Source organism: Mus pahari, chromosome 1 (assembly GCF_900095145.1).
Source record: "Mus pahari chromosome 1, PAHARI_EIJ_v1.1, whole genome shotgun sequence".
NCBI classification, from domain to species: domain Eukaryota; kingdom Metazoa; phylum Chordata; class Mammalia; order Rodentia; family Muridae; genus Mus; species Mus pahari.
This window is the reverse complement of record NC_034590.1, coordinates 8,483,282-8,503,122: the sequence shown is the minus strand read 5'-3', so window position 1 is coordinate 8,503,122 and position 19,841 is coordinate 8,483,282. Positions and strand designations below refer to the sequence as shown.

The 19,841-nt window shown below is 41.3% G+C and overlaps 1 protein-coding gene across 1 annotated transcript in view; it reads left to right on the top strand.

Annotated features, from left to right (window-relative positions):
* Positions 1-467: 467 nt before the first annotated feature.
* Positions 468-19,841, top strand: part of Tdrd12 (tudor domain containing 12) — a 68,814-nt gene continuing 49,440 nt past the window's right edge. Inside the window, exons 1-4 of the mRNA XM_029546163.1 lie at positions 468-491; positions 6,907-7,065; positions 11,595-11,731; positions 13,540-13,659. Coding sequence (XP_029402023.1) covers positions 468-491; positions 6,907-7,065; positions 11,595-11,731; positions 13,540-13,659 — 440 coding nt within the window. The remainder of the gene's footprint in view (positions 492-6,906; positions 7,066-11,594; positions 11,732-13,539; positions 13,660-19,841) is intronic.

Sequence of the window (19,841 nt, the reverse complement as noted above, 5' to 3'; positions counted from 1 at the left end):
TGCAGAGTGAGTTCCAGGACAGCCAGAGCTACACAGAGAAACCCTGTCTCAAAAAAAAAAAAAAGGACTTGGCTTGCATGCAGTCACTCCATCCTGGGGAGACAAGTAAAAAAAAAAAAAAAAAAACCCATAGGGGTTGCACTGGGGAGAGAGGATCGTGCCTCCTTCCTATCCTAGCCCTGTAGTTCACCGCCCAGCCTGAGGGTGGCGCCGTGCACAGCCAGGCCGTTATCCAGGCCGTTGGTGCGCAGGTGCTTTCTAGCCCCCCTGGAGCCCGGTGCGCAGGCGCGTGGCGAGCGCGGGCCGTTAGGAGTGCGCGAGGGGCTCAGGAAGGCTGCTGGTGTGGAGGCGCCCGGGCCAGGTCGAAGCTCGGTGGTGAGGGACGCTCACTCTCACTCCACGTGCTGTCTCCCCGTGTGTGCCCGGTGAGCTCCTCTGTGAGAGAAGGGCCAGGAAGCGTCTGCAGGATGCTCGAGGTCCTGGTGCTGAAGGTGAGGCGCGCCCGAGGCCTTCCTCGAGGAGCTTCCCCACGTGCGGCTGCCATCTTGGGGCCCCCCAAACTCGGGTGCCGTAGGCTTGCGTTGAGATAAGCGAGTGACGCAGATGCACACCCTGGTTGTAGATGGGGTGACAAATTCTAATATACTTCAGATATCTAGTATATGAACTGAGTTCAGTGGAGCAAGCAGGAAAAAAAAAATCACAGTGAGTTCCGGGCCAGCCTGGGCTACATAGTGAGACCCTGTCTAACAAACATCACCTCCCCAAATGAAATATTCACTGGGGAACCGATCAGTTACAATTAAATTTATTCTGTAAACTTAGGCCTTGTAATCTTGGTACAGTCACTTTAGTTTAAATTTTATTTGTGTGTGTTATCCCTGTGGGAGTGCCTGTGCCATGGCGCACGTGCAGAGGGCAACAGACCTGAGGATTGAATTCGGGTAGGCAGGCCTGTTGGCAATCACCTTTTACTGAATCCTCCTACAGGTCCCGCTTTATTTTAACAAATGTATTTAATTTTAGCTGCTTAACTCTGTAGCCCTGGCTTGCTTGGTACGCGATGTAGACCAAGCTGGCCTTGAACTTACAGAGATCAACCTGCCTTTTTGCCTCTCCAGTGCTGGGATCAAAGTTGTGCACTGCTGTACCCAGCGTGTAAAAGCATCATTAAGGATTTTATTTTTTTTTGTTGTTGTTTTAATGTGTCATATGTGCACACGAGTGCAGGAACCCTCTGGGCTGGAGTTCCAGGTAGTTGTGAGTATCCCCCCCCCCCCCCCCCCGCCCCCAGGTAGGTGCTATAGCAACTGATGAGAATGGAATTCAGGCCTCTGCCAGAGCAACTAGTCACTTGTAACCATCAAGCATCTTTTCATGGGACTGTTGGTCAACTACATTGGCTTCACTGGAAAAAAAGAAAAGCCACCTCAGGTCCACAGTTGGGTGTTTTTTGAGCTGTTTAGGTTTATGGTGTGGTTTACAAGTTCTCTTTACACTCTGAATTCTCAGCCCCTTACCTGAAAAGAATGGTGATCCCCCTGCAGGCTTTACAGCAGGCAGGGGAACGACATCAGGGTGGGGTCAGCTCCATCATGTTGGAACCAATGCTGAACCTAGACTTGGAATCTGGCCCGTATCGTTTAACTTTAACCATGTTTAAGCAAAGTACAATTCTAGGGCGGGGGAGGGAGGCAGGGGAAAGTATTCAGGTTATAACTAAGTCAGTCTGAAGAGTCCAACAATTTAAGACATATTTAAGACATTGAGATTCTTTACAAACTGCATGTGGTTTCTTTCACAAGAATGGGTACTGTTGACTCAGAGATAGTGCCCAAGATTTAGGGTCTAGGGAGTTAGACTGAGGTAAACATAACACCCCTTGGTGTTAGAGTTGGCTTGGCACAGAGATAACACAGACTTCACTTAGGCTGGTTAAAGCATAAGTGACATCATTCATAATAAGTTTATGGTCTAAAAGCAATGCTCAAGATTTAGAGGAAAGATCTGGGATGTATAAACATGAATTCTGGGAGATAGGGGCAGAGCTTGTCTCATCGAAGCAAAGGGTCACCAGGTTGTAAAACTACATCATTCTTGGCAGTCCAGGAGGAGCAGCTGTGCACCTCGTTCCAATCACTAGGTAAGCTGTGTGTTTAACCTTCTGGCTTCTTCAGTGTTTATCTGTGTGGACAAGATCTTTGTTTTTTCCCTCAACAGAGAAGTGATTTTCTCCCATTCTGTGATGTGCTGGTTACTCGTAGTTGACACAACCTAAAATTGATCGTCTGGGAAGAGCTTCTCAATTAGGAATCACCTAGATCAAGCTGGCTTGTGGACGTGTGTGTGTGTGTGTGTGTGTGTGTGTGTGTGTGTGTGTGTGTTGATTGTTAATTGATGTGAGAAGACACACCCCATCGAGGGCCTTGGCCTTATTCCTGGGACCTGGCATCCTGGATTATGTGATTAGAAAAGCTAGCTAAACACAGGCAAGCAAGGATCCAGGTGTTCTCAGTCTGGGAGATTCTGTCCTTCCAGTTCCAGCCTCGGCGTCACCTTCCCTGCAGGAATGGACTACAACGTGGAACTGTAAGCCAGATCCGCCTGTTTCTCCCTTGCTGTGTTTTTGGTCACAGCCACAGAAAGGACACGGGCACATGGCTGACTGTTACATTCATGGTCTCTCTGGAGTCAGAGGATACAATTTTGATCAGTTCAGTAGTTTCCTTTTCCTTGTATTGCTGTTTCTGTCATATCCCAGCAGCCAATGCCAGATAATTAAGGGAGGCTTGTGTAGTGTTTGCTTCTAAGAGTTTTATAGCCGTACATTTCACAGTTAGGCTGTGATACTTTTGAGCTAGTTTTCTTTTTTCTTTCGTTTTTATTGCATTCATGTTTATTATGCTGAGGCACATGCTGTGGCATACCTGTGAAAGTTGAAGAGTTCATTCTCACGTGTCTCCATGGGTTTCAGAGACTGAGCTCAAGTTGCCAGGCTTCCCCAGCAAGTGAGCCATCCTGCCAACCTCTGGAACTAATTTTTCTGTATGGTGCTAGTTCATTCTTTGGCATGAAATACTCAGTTTCCCACTAACAGATTTGGATAGACAATCATTTCCCCTAGAATGACTTTGCTACCTTTGTCAGCTATTACTGGGCCACAATGTAAAAGAGGCAGCCTTGGGACTTTTATCCTTCTGGTCTGTATATCTGGATTAAAATAGCACCACACTGTTTGGATTATTGTGGTTTTCTAGGTTTTTTTGGTTTTTTTGTTTTGTTTTGTTTTTTTTTTTTTGGTTTTTTTTCGAGACAGCGTTTCTCTGTGTAGACTTGGCTGTAGACCAGGCTGACCTCGAACTCAGAAATCCGCCTGCCTTTGCCTCCCTTGTAGTAAGTTTTGGAATTAGGTATGAGTTCCTCTAGCTAGTTTTGTTTTGAAACAGCTGAGACTGGCCTCTGTCTTCAGGAGCTTGAGCCTCCCCTCTATCTCAGGAGGGCTGAGATTACAAGCATGTACTACTGTGGCGAGTTTTATGGAGTGCTGGGGCTAGGACTCCATATACAGCCAGGCAAGCTGCCAATGATCAACTTTGGCAACCAGGTGGTGGGTAAACTGAGACAGGCAGTGTTTAGAGCTGCTGACGGGTGGATTCAAATACCTACAGGGGATGCTGCCAAGGCAGTCCGCGATTAGAGAAGCTACTCAGCAGACTTTTTTTTTTTTTTTTTCTCGAGACAGGGTTTCTCTGTGTAGCCCTGACTGTCCTGGAACTCACTTTGTAGACCAGGCTGGCCTTGAACTCAGAAATCTGCCTTCCTCTGCCTCCCAAGTGCTGGGATTAAAGGTGTGCACCACCACTGCCCAGCTCTCAGCATACTTTTATCTGAGGGAACAAAATTTAATTTAATGGAGCCTGCACTCCCTGTGGCCAGTGGAAAAACTATGAACTCTTTTAACTCCTTGGGGCTGGCAAGAAAGAGAAGGATAGAGAATTCACATGTGTACATACACACACACACACACACACACACACACTGACTGAATGAAACAAAAGGCAGTTCAGTAGCTTCATGCACACAAATATATACAAACATACATATATATACATGCATGCATACATACACAACTACAAACAGAAACACACATTCACACATAGAATGGTTAGAGCAAAGCTCCAGCAAGCAGGCTCAAAGCATTTTATACATACATACATAAATACACACAATTGGTGTATGGAGCAAGCTCCAAGACATACTCAGACAAGCTTTCCATACATACATACATACATACACACAGTTGATGGATAGAAAGAACAGTGCTCCAGCCCTCATTCATACAAACCTTACACATGTACATACACATAGCTGATGTGTGGAAGAGAGTTCCAGCACACCACTCACACAAACCTTACACATACACATAGTTGATGGATGCTCTGACACTCATCCATTCTAGGGGAAATGATTGTCTATCCAAATGTGTTAGTGGGAAACTGAGTACTTATTCTTTCTTCCATAACTTATATATCCCAGCAAGATCTTTCAAGCAGTATAAAATTACAATGTGATTACATTTTAGTTTTCTTTTAGTGAATGGTTATGAAAAAGCACTGTTTTCCAATACCTCTGCTAGGAGTAACATTACATACTACAGGTAAAGAAAACAAATTAGTCTATAGAACCCACATACATTCATAACTATGTGATTTGTTATAGATTAACAAAGTATAAGCAAGCAAGGTAGTTTTTTCAGCCAGTTTTTTCTTATTGGCAAGCAACAACAATTTGAGGTTACAAAGAAAGGAGTAATTATTTTATTATTTATCTTTAAAAGTAATCTTGTGGGCCGGAACTGGCCTTAAAGGGCATTTGGAGCTACCTGGCTTGATTTCTGGGAATGAACTCAGGTCTTCTGGAGGAGGAGCAAGTGGTCTTAGCTTCTGATCTCTCTCCAGCCCTTTGTGGGTCTTTTAATCCCATTTTATTTGTTTTGTGGATGTGTTTATGGCAATGGGCATGTGAAGGTCAGAGGACAACTTAACTTGTGGAGCTTTTCTCCTACTTTATGGGTTCCAGGGCAACAACTCAGGTGGTCAGCTACAGCTTCAGCACCTGTACAGCTGAGCTGTAATTTTTTTTATAATTTTAAAAATAATATATTCCAATGTAAGTTCAGATAGCTCCAACTTTGATCTTCTATTCTACTCTTCCCTTTCCTTAGGTAATAATTTATGTTTGTTTGATTGATCTGTTATCCTTCCCCAGCTATTTTGGGAGGTGGATCATGCTGAGAGTAGAATCCAGGGCCTTGCACATGCTAGTTAAGTGCTCTGCCATTGAACTGCACCCCAGCCCCTCATCACTGTTTTTCGTTCTTCTTCCTTTTCTTCTCCCTCCTGCCCACTTTTGAGATGTGGAATTGTAGCCCTTTATATTTAACTGGCCCTTTAACTCACTGTGTAGCTATGGATGATGTTGAACCCCTGATTCTCCTCACTGTACCTCCAAGTGCTAGGATTACAGATGTGTGTCAAAATGTCCCATTTCATGACATACTGCAGGTTAAACTAAAGTGTCATATGTGCTAGGCAAGTGTGATACCAACTGACCTACATCTGATGCCCCCATATCCTCTTTGATTAAATAATAGAATTTTCATGTGCATTACATCCTGTGTGACTTTGGACCTAACCTGACAGGGTGACAAGGGAATGAAGAAAGGATACACAAGACACAGACAGATACACAAGACACAGGAACTGAAAGGCTGGGATATGGTGGGTTGTGTGCACTCTGATGGAATGGCACCAACTATGCAGCAGCCAGAACCTCAGTAAGCTCATTATGTACATCAGGAGAATGAGGGGTTAGCTAGTCTCAATAGGAGACTTTGCAGAGGAACCATCAAGAGTTACAGTCACCCAGGAGGAGGAAGCTGTAGTTGCTAGTTCTTCTTTTTTTAAGATTAATTTATTTATTTTATGTATCTCAGTACAATTATAGCTGTCTTCAGACACAACAAGAAGATGGCGTCAGATCTTGTTGCTGATGGTTGTGAACCACAATGTGGTTGCTGGGAATTGAACTTGAGACCTCTGGAAGAGCAGTTAGTTCTCTTAACCACTGAGCCATCTCTCCAGTCCCAGTTGCTACTTCTTTACACACTGTCCATATCCACACTGACCAGAGGGAAAGCTTTGCTAATTCCCATGGGTCTAAGGCATTGGTATCCTTAACATGCTTGTGTCCATGTCAAGACATTCACATAGGAGTTTATCTGTTCCTACTGTCTCACTCAGGCCTTCCTTGGCTCCCTACATTTAACGTTCTTGTTTTGGTTTTTGTTGTTATTGTTGTTTCTTTCTTAACAGGTTATAAATACTGTTTATAATTTGCTTATTTATATCATGTATACTTTTTAAATATTGGAGATCAAGGGCATCTTTTTGCCTTTAGGGGGGTGCAGAGTTTGAAATAGGTTTTAGATTCATAGTCTAGACTGGTTTTGAACTTGTGATCACCTTGCCTCAGCCTCCTGAGTACTACCATTATACATGTGTGCCACCATGCTCACTATCCTGTTTGCTTTTGGATTTGCACACATAATTGAGAATTGTTTGCCTATTCTTGCTTATGTGTTTTGGGATTATTTTTATCTTCTATCAGATCTCTTTTGTTTTGTTTTGTTTTGAGACAGGGTCTTCTGTTGCTCTGGCTATTCTGGAACTCACTATGTAGACCAGGCTGGCATCAAACTCACATAAATATGCGATTCCACTGCTTCAATCTGACCATTTAAGACAAAGGTGCTTATCAAGGATTTATTAGATCACTGACATTACAAATAGGCTTTACGTCGTATGACTCTACTTTCAAGTCATGCATTGTTTTGTCTTATTACAGATTGAAGATCCAGGTTGCTTCTGGGTAATTATAAAAGGATGTAGTCATTTTTTAGAACAAGAAGTTGACTACCAAAAACTAAACAGTGCCATGAATGACTTCTATAACAACATGTGTCAAGACATAGAAATAAAACCATTAATGCTGGAAGAAGGGCAGGTATGTACCTAAATATGCTTTGATCTCAGAGTCTTAAAACAGAGCTTAAAATGCAAAATATTCTATACCTAAATAGTAAAAGGTTTGGAATATTTTAGCTCTTTCTATCATTGCCTGGTACTGGTTTATTTTGCACATGCTAGAACCTAATATTGGAAGAGGATGGTTAGGCAAGGTTCTCTTACCCTAGGGATCAAACTTGGGCTTTGGCAGCAGCGACTTTTACTGGCAGAGATATCTCAGTCAACTGACTTTTTATACCATGGGCAAAGGAGACAGCACATGGTCTTCAGAGCCCAACATGTATGCACAGGCCTTTTGCAAGCAGGACATGGGGGCTGGGGCTTCCTGTTTGTTTGTATTTGTGTTCTTTTTTCTTACTCAGGATTTGGGAAACTTATATTTCTTTATTCTACTTGTTCTTGGCCCCTCTGTATTCTTGCAGCGTAAACTGCCACTGTCCACAATCTGGCCCTCTTGTCAGGCTTTTCCAGGAGAGTGAATTTTTATAATAGTATGGTAGGAAAGATTTATAAGTGTTTTAAGAAAAAAGCCAGGAAACACTTGAGTTTCCTACCCCATGATCATTAGTGACAGGATGAACTGCTTTTCATGTTAGCTAAATGCTAGCTTCTAAAGTGAAACGAGGTCAGTGGATCCTTGAAAGTGTGTGTGCATTTGTGTCTGAATATTTAGGATAGTCTGTCTGTTTAAACTTTTCCTTTTGTCCTTTATATTTTGTATAGACTAATAAGCATAGCTAAATGTTTTGGATGGATTTGAGGTCTCTTTCCCTCCATATGTATTCTGTGAACTTCCTATTGTATTAACTTGGAAGGTAAGACTCCGAGAGGTGCTAAGATGCCATGGATTGAGATTTCGACAGCCTGGCCTCATTCTGGACATCACCAACAGCAACCACTAAGTGGTCTCTCCATTTAGTAGTGACCATCAGCTCTTTCCTTTGTGGTTTTGACATGAGTTTTTTTTTCTCATTTCTCTGCATTCTGAGTTAGGATTCATCTATGTAGAACTTTTTCTCATTTATTAACTAATAAAATATGAAATAGTTAGCTGCATATGGTGGCTCATGCCTTTCATCCCAGCATTTAGGAGGAGGCAGAGGCAGGTAGACCAATTTAAGGCTAGCCTGATACATAATTCCAGGACAGCCAGGGCTAGGAAGAGAGACCCTGTTTCAAAAACAAAAACAAAGCAAAAAGAAAAGATTTTGAACTTAAGAATGGTTCTCTTTTTTTAAAAAAAAATTTATTCATATTACATCCTGGCCACAGTTTTCCCTTCCCCTCTCCTTCTAGCCCTCCTCCCCAATCCACCCCCTGCCCCCTAAATCCTATCTGCTTCTCCATTTCTCAGAAAAGAGCTGGCCTTAATGGATATCAACCAACCATGACATATGAAGTTTCAGTAATACTAGGCACCTCCTATTTAGGCTAGACAAGGCCACCCACCCACCTAGTAGGGCGAAAGGTGCCTAGAGGCAGGTACCAGAGTCAGAGATATTAGTATCACCAGAAGACCAAGCTACACAACTGCAGTATATAGCAGAGGGCCTAGGTCAGTTCCATGCAGATTTCCTGGTTAACAGTTCAGTCTCTGTGGACCCTTATGGGTTGAGGTTGGTTGATTCTGTAGGTTTTCTTGTTGTGTCCTTGACCTCCTCTGCCTCCGATAATCCTTCCTCCCATCTTCAGAGGTATTCCTCAAGCTCTGCCTAATATTTGGCCGTGGGTCTCTGCATCTGTTTCCATCTGTTGCTGGGTGAAGCCTTTTTGATTACAATTGAGCTAGCTGCCCATCTATAAGTATAGCAGAACATCATTAGCCATCATTTCATTGTTTTTCCATTTGTGTTTGGTTCTATTGTGGGTCTCTGGGCTATCCTATCCGGCCTCTGGCTCCTGGCCTTCCAGGCAGTGTCAGGGTGGATTTCCATTTATAGCATGGGTCTTAAGCTAGACCACTCCTTGGTTGTCCACTCCCACAATTTCTTCACCACCTTTACCAAAGCACATCTTGTAGGCAGGAAAAATTGTAGGTAGAAGTTTTTGTGGCTTGGCTGGTATTCCAGTCCCTGCACTGGAACTCTTCCTGGTTATAGAAGATGGCCAGTTCAATCCATATCCATATCCTCCATTGCTAAGTGTCTTAGCTAGGGTTACCCTCATCGATTTCGGGGTGTTTTCATTGCTCTAGGTTTCTAGCTTGTCCCAGAGATACCTTCTGTTTTCATTCCCACCCCCACCTCTGTCCAGTTCCCTCTCTCCACCCACCCTTGATGTCAGTTCTGTTTCCCTTTCTCAGCGAGATTGATGTGTCAGCCCCCTCAGCCCTCATTGTTACTTAGCTGCTTTGGGTCTGTGGATTGTAGCATGATTACCCTTTACTTTATGGCTAATATCCACTTATGTGAGTACACACCATGTTTGTCTTTCTGGGTCTAGGTTACCTCACTTAAGATGATCTTTTCTAGTTTCATCCACTTGCCTGCAAATTTCATGATGTTATTAATATTAGCTGAGTAATACTTCATTGTGTAAATATACCACATTTTCTTTATCCTAATAACGATTCTTATTCTTTCAATTTTTCATTTTAGTGATTGGTGCCCAGGTATCCCCTTTGGTATTCAGAGTCTTCACTCTTTCTCCTCTATTTGTTTATTTAATTTTTAAGATTTATTTTATTTTTGTATATGACTATCTTCATGTATACCTGTATATTAGAAGAGGACATCAGATCCCATTACAGATGGTTGTGAGCCACCATTTGGTTGTTGGGAATTGAACTCAGGACCTGTGGAAACAACCAGTGCTCTTAACCACTGAGCATCTTTCCAGCCCTACTTACTTTTTATTTTTGTACTAGGGATGAACCCAGAGTTTCATGTATGCCTCTGAACTTTACTTCCAGCTCCTTTGGACTTTATAGTGGCTTGTTACTCTTTCTAATTTTAAATCCAAATGTGTCTATTAGATGGCTCCTTGATCCAGGGGCTTTTAGTGTTGTTTGTTCTGGAAGGAGCATCTTTCTGTAGCCTTCACATTTTGGCACATGACTGACAGAAGATAGCCAGGACACAGGATTACAGTTTGTACAGGACTCAAGCCTATGGTAACTTTTCAGCATCCTGGGCATTTCACATTCATGAAGTACAAACTGGAGCCCTGCTCCAGGGACTGCTGCTCATTTTCCTCTTCCTCTTTTGAAGAGACATAAAGGAGAAGACATGTTCTTGTAGGGAGAATGTCACTACTAGAAAGCTGTGTGTTTTGGATAATAGGAATTGAAGCTGTTCTTGCATGTAGGTATGTATACTACTAAGCTACATTATTTGTAATCAGTGTTTTACTTGATAGCTTGCTTTAGAATAACAGTTTTCAAAATCTGCTGGCTGTGTAAGTTACCTGTGTTACACATCCTGCAAGTGTCTGATTTTGGCATTCAGTAGAAGTGACCTTCATCCTGTATCTAATTTTCTCTCTAGTCATTGACTTTTGAACTGTATTGTTCTTGTGGAATAGCTGCACTGTAGTTTCCAACGCCAGTTTTCTGGGGGGCTTTGTAAAAGCCTATGGTCAGCACATGGGTTGCTTGGCTGTAGATTGCCAGTCAAATAGCCTGTGGCCTGACAGGGCCCTAAGGTCAAGTCAGGATGCTAAGGGCTGTCACTTTGTCAGGGTGCTTCCCTTAAGAGCAACTGCAGCTATTCAGCAAGTAGTTTTTGAAGACTAAGTATATGGCAGGCAGTGTATGATGACCAAGCAAACCCCAAAAGACAAAGTTCATACTGTCATAGAGCCAGGGACTATTTATGCCAGAGAAAAAAATGGACATTAAAATGTAGCCAAGCCAAGGGGGAAAGGAACCAGAGTTGGAATTTCTGACTGGAGAAGAGAGAACAATGCATTTTAACTTGCACATTGTAGAAACAGCCTGGAGTTAAGGAGCAGCTACTCCGATAAGATTCTAGTGGAGATATGAGTTACTGTAGAGCTTAATTTACAAATTAAGCATAGGAAAACACTGGCAACAATAATAAAATAGCATAATTATGACAGTGTACTATAATCAAAATCTTCTGTAAGGCAATTTTTAGGGGAAATAAAGACTATTTGAACCAAGCATGTCATGTCAGTCCTGTGACAGCTGGCCTGATATCCAGACAGGATGGTGATGAAGAGGCCAGTACTGTTCATATAGCATGTGCTTCATGAGTGGGCAACATGGTGTAAGAATTCCTTATGCTACCTGGAGCAGAGGATACTTAAAATTATAAATTGTTGACTTCTGGAACTTTCATTAATCCTTTCAGACTATAGTTAACTCTGAGCACCAGAAACTGTTGCTAGTGGGAGCTACTGTAGTAAGAACAATCATCCCAAACCTCCTTCCTGGTGGACAGTGCCCCTTGAGATAGGTCCAGCCCCCTGCCTCTCTGCCCTGTGGTCAGCTGAGGGACCTTACATCATTTGTGCTTTAACCCTGAGCTTGTTTTCGTTTTGCAGGTGTGTGTGGTGTACTGTCAGGAGCTGAAGTGCTGGTGCAGGGCTGTGATTAAGTCCATCATCTCTTCTGCAGACCATTACCTGGCAGAGTGTTTCCTGGTGGATTTTGCCAAGTATATTCCAGTAAAATCTAAAAAGTACATATGTGTTAATTTTCTTATATGCCTTAAGGAGACAGATGGCAGTTGTAAAGTAAAATGTCAATAAAGTAAATACATTCTTGTTTTAAACATTTTAAAAGATATATTTTGAATTATGTGTACATGTGTTTTGTGTGTTGGTGTGTACATGCATGTGTGTATGTTCACACCAGAAGACCATTAGATCCTTAAAGGCAGTGTGAGCCACCCAATGTGGGTACTGAGAACCAAATACAGGACCTTTGCTATATGTGTTCCTAACTGCTGAGCTATCTCTCCAACCAAATCAATGTCGATTTTTAAAGTAAGGAGAGACTTTGGGAGCACAGAGAGTCAGAACGGGCTCACAGGATTCTTCTTTCCTGAAAGGGCAGGGCAAGCTGTTCTGTTTGCATCTCTTGTACCACTGCCATCTGGTCTGTCCCCTTAGCTTGCTCATGGACAGGGAGAGATGACTCAGGAAACATGCTGCCAAGTAGTAGAAGTTTTGGGTTTGTTTTTTTTTTTTTTTTTTTTTTTTTTTTTGTCTCATAGAAAAGGAGAATGCAGAGCACTGTCAGGGTACACAGGGCAAAGGATACAAGCATACACTCTTGATTCTCTTGCATAACAGAGTCTAGCTGTTCTTAAGGTAGGACACAGGAGCCAAATATCCACAGGGCAGACTGCTCTGATTTGGGGACCACATGTTACAGATAACTGGAACCAATAGGTTGGTTAGTCTTTGCATTTTGTGACAACCTTTCAAGTTTTCTTCCCAGAGTAAAAGGTAGTCAGTTGACCATGAGGACCCTTGTTCCCACTGAACAGGCAGGCTATAGTAGCATTAGAGGCATGTGGCAAATGGGACAGTAGGGTTTACAGAGAGTACAGGAAGAAGTAGTTTGTGTTCAGAGATTTGCAGCTTTTAATTATTTTTTGTTTCAAAAGAACTATTGTACTTAACTGTTGGGAACTTTTCCCCTAGTTTATTCATTTTTCTCCTTGGTTACTTTATTTAGGGCAAGAGAATTACATGATACATGAGTGTATTAAGTTCAGTACAGCCACCTGTATTGTCTAACCTATTTGGGGTAACTAGCTGTGTGGTTGCTTGTGGAGGGTGGGGAAGAGAGCCAGTTGGCATTTGAAATGTGTCAGGTTAAAATGGCCTGGAGTTTACCTGAAGAAGAATGGACCAAATTGTAATTTATCAAATCTCATTCCTCCAGCTTTTGTGACAACATCCATCTGTTTAAAGATACTCTTGTGTGATTCTGATCATATGATAAAATTGCCATTTTATGAACTTATTTGTTGTGTGTGTTGAGATTTATACTCAAGCCACAATGCATGTATGAAGGTCAGAGGACAACTTGCAGGAGTCAGTTCCTTCCTTCCACCATGTAGGCCTCAAGAGATTAAGTCCAGGTCATCAGGCTGGTGGCTAGTGCTTTAACCCTTTAGGAACTCGCCTGCCTGGATTTGATACTTAAAAGTAGTAAGTAGCCAGGCATGGTGATGGTGACACATGCCAATAACCCAAGCTCTTGGGACATGGAAGCAGGCCAGTCTGAACCATATTGAGACCTTATCTAAAAGAATAAAAATAAAAATTAGACCCCTTCACAAGCTCAGTTGCTATTCAGTATTTCTCACCATTTGTAGCATATATATAGATTATGTGCAGTGTATAAACCTTTATACATAAAACTTAAGTTTTCTTTTGCTCCTAGTGAACAGTATATTATGTAAGTGTGCTTTAAGTAAACTTGTTATATATATATTTTTACTTACAATAAAATTATTTGTATTTTACCTTTAAGCATCCGAGTTGCAGTAGAGTCTTTTATGCAGCTTCCTTACAGAGCAAAAAAATTCAGACTTTACGGTACAAAACCTGTGACATTGCACATTGACTTCTGTGAAGACAATGCTGAGATTGTGTAAGTATATCTTCTTTTGGAAGCTTAAAATACTGGCACTCCTTTTATTTCTATATGTGTTTCCATTTTAATTTGTTATAGACATCACAATCAGAAAATGAGCAAAAATAAATAAATAAATAAATAAATAAAAGAGAGAAAATTAACAATTGATTCCACTCAAATACAAGTTTGAGCCAGTAGTTCTGTAATACCATGGTGTGGCATTGTGAGGTCACTGTTTTTTGGTGGGGAGGTGTCCCTGTAGATGTCATACAAGGAAGTGGATTGTGAAGACATCCAGCGCAGATTGACTTCATCAACCTAGATGGACTTCAGGGAGTCTAATAACAGGCGGTTTATTCCCAATGTATTTAAGCCCAGTGTAATTTGAAGAGGAAGAAAAAAAGAGGACTTTGGTATAATACAATCCCTGGTGCACAAAGAAGCATAATTACATTGAAACTCAACTCAGGCTACATACATATCATTTTCCCCCAAGAAGATGGGTTCTAGAGATAGGCTCTCTGTACTAGCTTAAGGGCCTTAGACTCTAGCCAGGTCATACAGATAGCATAGAGGTCATTTGGACTGTTAGCCACCTCCAGTCCTGGATGTAGGAGCTTGATATTGCCTGGCCCAACAGATAACAAAGATCTTCAGGCTACTAATTGCTTCCAATTCTTGGCCTTCTGGATGGAAAAACAGGTTTTTCATCTTTCCCATTGGAAAGACAATCCTGTGTGCTTAACATTCCTGGTTTCTCTGAAGATCTGTGTGCACAGGACCCTTCTTGCTATGCTCCCAATAACTGTTCACTTCCAGATGTGACATAAAACAAACTCATTGAATAAGGGGATAGGGTTTGATGTCTCGGTTATCTTAGAAATAAAAAACAATACTTGTTGACACAGAATCCTTGCCATATTTAAATTCCTGGTAAGCAGCATGGAACATGAGATGAGAAAGCAATGAAATGTGCTGAAAGAAAGAACGAGGTTGATGCCAGCACCTTTGAGATAAGGATAATATGGATTTCTTTTTGTTTCTGTTTTGTTTCTTGGGTTTTTTTTCTTCAAAGAAATTGACATTAATTTTATGCAGCAGCTTAATGTGGCCCTTTGGTTTTTTCTTTTTTCTTTTTTTTTTTTTTTTTTTTTAGTATCTGGTTTTTCGAGATAGGGTTTCTATGTGTAGACCTGGCTGTCCTGTAACTCAGAAATCTGCCTGCCTCTGCCTCCCAAGTGCTGGGATTAAAGGCATGTGCCACCACGCCACCACGCCCAGCTTCCTTTGGTTGTTTCTAAAATCAATAAAATAGCTGTTCATGTATACAGATTTTTGTATGTGGGGGCTCTCCAGTTCCTTTTCTGCTTCTTTTTATTTTGATTGGTTTTGATACTCTTTAGGTTCATTTGCTAGCAAGGAGAGTTATGATAAGCTGCCTTCTGAATTTTTCTAAAGTTAAAAACAGGGAAATCAGGGTGTGATAAAGAAGATAACATAATAAAACCAGATGTGTTGGTGTATTCCTGAAATCCACATACTCCAGAGCCTGAGGCAAGATGACAGCTTGTTGCCTTGGTGATAGTGAGATCTGGTCTCAAAAGCAAGCAGAAACAGTACAGAACATAAGACGGTTCACTATAAGTTTTGATAATTGTAATATTAAAATTGAGTAAATTCCATTTTTATCATTTTTTTCTTGTGAGAAATTTATAATGAGATCTTGTTACCAAATCTTTTCCCAAGTGTTCTGGCAATGTAACCAAATTGCTTTGAAAATAACTTGAACCTCAATATTATTTCCCCCTTTTTAAAAAATAGATTTTTTTCCTTATATAATATATATTCTGATTACGGTTTCTCAGTTCCTCCCTTCCAGATCCACTCCTTTTCTGTCTCTCATTAGAAAGCAGGCTACTAAGAGATAACATAAAATATAGATAAAACAAAAAACTGTCACGTAGAGTTAGACACGACAAACCAACAGAAAATAAAAGAGCCCAAGAGAGTGCACAAGAAATAGACCCACTTGTTCCCACATTCAGGGATCCCATTAAAAACCTTAAACTGGAAGCCATAACAAATACACAGAGGGTCTGGTGCAGACCTAGGCTGCCTTAGTCTCTGAGTTCACATGGGCTTTGCTGCTGTCAATTTAGAGGGCCTCGTAGTCTTGGTGTCCTCCATCCTCTCTGGCCCTTACACTCTTTCTGCCTCCTCTTCCTTAGTGTTCCCTGATCTTTCAGGAGAGTGATTTGATAGTCATTTGCTTAAGGTTGAGTGTTCCAAGGTCTCTCACACTCTGCATATGTCTGGCTATGGTCTCTGTATTTATTCCCATAAGCTATAGGAAGAAGCGTCTCTGATGATGGCTGAGCAAAGCACTGATCCATGAGTATAGCAAATGTCACTTGATTACTGCCTTGGAAAAGATAACTTGGGAGGCAGAGCCAGGCAGATCTCTTGAGTTATAGGACAGCCAGGGTTACACAAAGGAAACCTGTCTCAAAAAAAGATTAGAAAAGAACACTAGGATTTGATTTACCTTAGTGTTTCTGGGCAGTCTTGTCTTAGGTTTTTGGTAACCCAAGCAATGTAAGGTATTCATTCATGTCATGGAGTGGGCCTTAAGTCAGATCAGATATTAGTTGGTTACTCCCACAAGCTTTGTACCACCATTGCACTAACATATCTTGCAGGCAGGACACCATTGTAGATTTAAGGACTTGTGGCTGGTGTCAGTATTCTTAGCTAGGCAGAACAATCGAAGAAGGAGAGACACTCAAGAATGAAATAAGTCTTTGCAAACAACAGGGAGAGAAGAACCTCTGTGGGCTGATTCCCCCAGTAGCTTTGGAGAAGTCTTATTTATTGATTATTACCCCAAAATTAATTTTATAGGAAGTCAAGTTGTTTATACCAGAGCATCTGCTCTGATCTATATGTTGCCTGAAGAAACACATGAACCATACACTTGTCCTTATTATGCACTGTTTGCAGTGCTCAGTAATATAGGAATTATAGGTTTGTCAGGAATGTCATGTGACTGAAGTCCTGTGAAGGCCATAAAGCTACTTCAGAAATACAGCACCCACAAATCTCAAAACTCAGTCACTGATCAGATCCAAAAGATTTCCTCAGGGCTTAGGTCCACTCTGGTGTTCATGCCAGATACAACAGCTTTCCTAATTTTCCCACTACAGGCTGGGTTTGTATTTACATTTCTCTTATGGTAGTGTAGAGTACCTTCCTGCACCAAAGATGCTAGAATATAGGGCACCAGCTTGACTTCTTCATGTTCAGTGAGTTGCATAGGTGCTGTCTTCATCAATGGAGCCTTCTGTCAGTTCTTGCCTTGGCAACAACCAGAGTTGTCTGGGGATTTTCATGAGCCCATTTGGCCAACAACTTAATTTGATGTAACTCAATCCTCATACAGGAAACTTGTTTCATGGCGAGATAGTTGGGACCTTGTCTCCCCCATTACTTGAGGATTTCATTTAGATTGCATTCATATATTTGAGGAAGTTTCAACTGTATTAATGTTTCCATACTATTAATCGTGACCCTTAATTTTAATTGTTTCTCCCCAATATTCCCTCTGTTGTTCCCTCTCCTCCTCCACTTGATCCTCCTATTCAAACTCCTGCATCCATCCATAACTCTATTCTGTTTCCCCTTCCTAATGAGAGGTTTGTCCCTAACTATACCTAACCTCTATGATCCTACAGACTATAGCTATCACTGACTTAACAGCTAATATTTTCATATACATAAATATATACCATTTCTTGTCTGAGTCTGAGACAACCCCACTAAGGATGATTTTTTTCTAGTTTCATCCATTTACCTGAGAATTTCATGCCTTTTTAAAATAATTGACTAAAATTCCATTGTGTTAACATACCATAGTTTGTGTGTGTGTGTGTGTGTGTGTGTGTGTGTGTGTGTGTTTACCCATTCTCCTGTTGAGGGACATCTACATTGCTTCCAGTTTCCAGTTATTATGTATAGAGCAGCTATGAACATGGATGAGGGGGTTTCTCTGTGGTAGGTGAAACATCTTTTAGACATATGTCCAACAGTGGTATAGTGGGATGTTGGGGTATATTAGTTCTGAGGTAGAGTATGAGGAACCACCACACTGATTTCCATAGTAAATGTACAAGTTCACACTCCCACCAGCAATGGGTGAGTGTTTCCCTTGCTCCACATCCACACCAGCATGAGCTGTCACTTGTTTTTTATTGATCTTAGCCATTCTGAGGAGTATAAGATGGAATCTCAAAGCAGTTTTTGTTTGTTTGTTTGATTTTGGTTTTTTTAGAGACAGGGTTTCTCTGTGTAGCCCTGGCTGTTCTGGAACTCACTTTATAGACCAGACTGGCCTTGAACTCAGAAATCCACCTGCCTCTGCCTCCCAAGTGCTGGGATTAAAGGCGTGTGCTACCACTGCCCGGCAGCAGTTTTGATTTGTATTTTTCTGATGGCTAAGGATATTGAACATTTTCTTTAAGTGTTTCTCAACCCATTTTTGAGTTTCCCCTTTTGAGAATTTTCTTTTTAGATCTAGATCCCATATTTTAATTGAGTTATTTGTTTTCTTGTTGTTATCTAGTTGTGGTGATTTGAATGAGTGTGGCCCTCAAAGGCTAATAGATTTGAATACTTGGTCACCAGAGTGTGGCACTATATGGAAGGTTTAGGAGGTATGACCCTTGTGGAGGAAATGAATCACTGAAGGTGGCCTTTGAGGCCTCTATGTTTCTGCTGCCTGTGGATCAAGATGCAGAACTCTCAGCTACTACTCCAGCACTATGTTGCCTGTGTGCCACCATGCTTCCTGTCATGATAGTGGACCAAACCTCTGAAACTGTAAGCCAGCCCCAGTTAAAAAAAGAGTTGCCATGATCATGGTGTCTCTTCACAGCAGTAGAACAGTAACTGGTTTCTTGAGTTCTTTATACATATTAGATATTAGCCAACTATCTGATATAGAGTTAGTGAACATCTTTTCCCATTTAGTAGACTGGTGCTTTTTCTGAATGATGGTGTCCTTTGCCATACAGAAGCTTTTCAGTTCCACGAGGTCCCTCCTTTTTGTTGTGTTGTTTTTGTTTGTTTGTTTGTTTGTTTGTTTTAGAGACAGAGTTTCACTGCATGTCCCTGGCTATCCTGGAACTCACTTTGTAGACTAGGCTGAATTTGAACTCAAGAGATCCACTTGCCTCTGCCATGTTTAAACACATGGCATCTCTGATGACAATATAAAACAAGAAAAAGAGGTGGAGAGGTGGAACACATTTCTAATAATGAACTGGTCTAGCTAGCACTCATGGAGCGAAGCTTGCTCACACAGCCTGAGGGACATGAGATCAGAGGCAGTAATAAGCACTCACAAGAGGTAGCGCCCTGCAGCAGCTCTCACACAGGCCTGCAGAGTAAAGCCATTACTTACTTTCTTGCAATGTTCTGATGCTTTCTCTTCCCACTCTTCTAGTTTTGCCTGATCTATGCAAACATCTAAAATTAGAGTAACAAAAATTAAAATGAAGTTTTATGTAAACTGTTGATGATTTTATGAAAAAAAATCACAGAAAATATAATCCATGATAACATAAGTAAAATGGACGAAAACAGCACAATATTGTCCTGAGTGCTGGGACAATATCTTCAACAAATTATGTTGTTGAAACTAAATGGAAGAATCCAAATAGATTTATACTTAACACTGTACAAAACTCAACTCCAGATGTATCAAAGACCTCAACATAAGACCAGAAAGGCTTTCTTAACAGAACACTATTGGGAAAGGCACTAAGATTATCAGCTAATTAATAGGACCTTGTTGGGCAGTGTGGTACAGGCCTTTAATCCCAGCACTTGAGAGGTAGAGGTAGGCAAATCTTTAAGTTCGAGGCCAGCCTGGTTTATAAAACAAGTTCTAGGACAGTCAGGGCTACACAGAGAAACTCTGTCTCAACAAAAGGGGCTGGGCAGAAGAAGCAGCTGCTGCTTTTTTTTCCAGAATGGGTTTCTGGCTTCATTTTTAAAAAAATCAGGTGTCCATGGATATGTGGATTTATGTCTGGGTCTTCAATTTGATTGTATTGATCAACATGTCTGTCTATGTGCCACTACCATGCTGTTTTTATTACTAAAGCATTAAACTTTTTTTTTTTTTTTTTTTTTTTTTT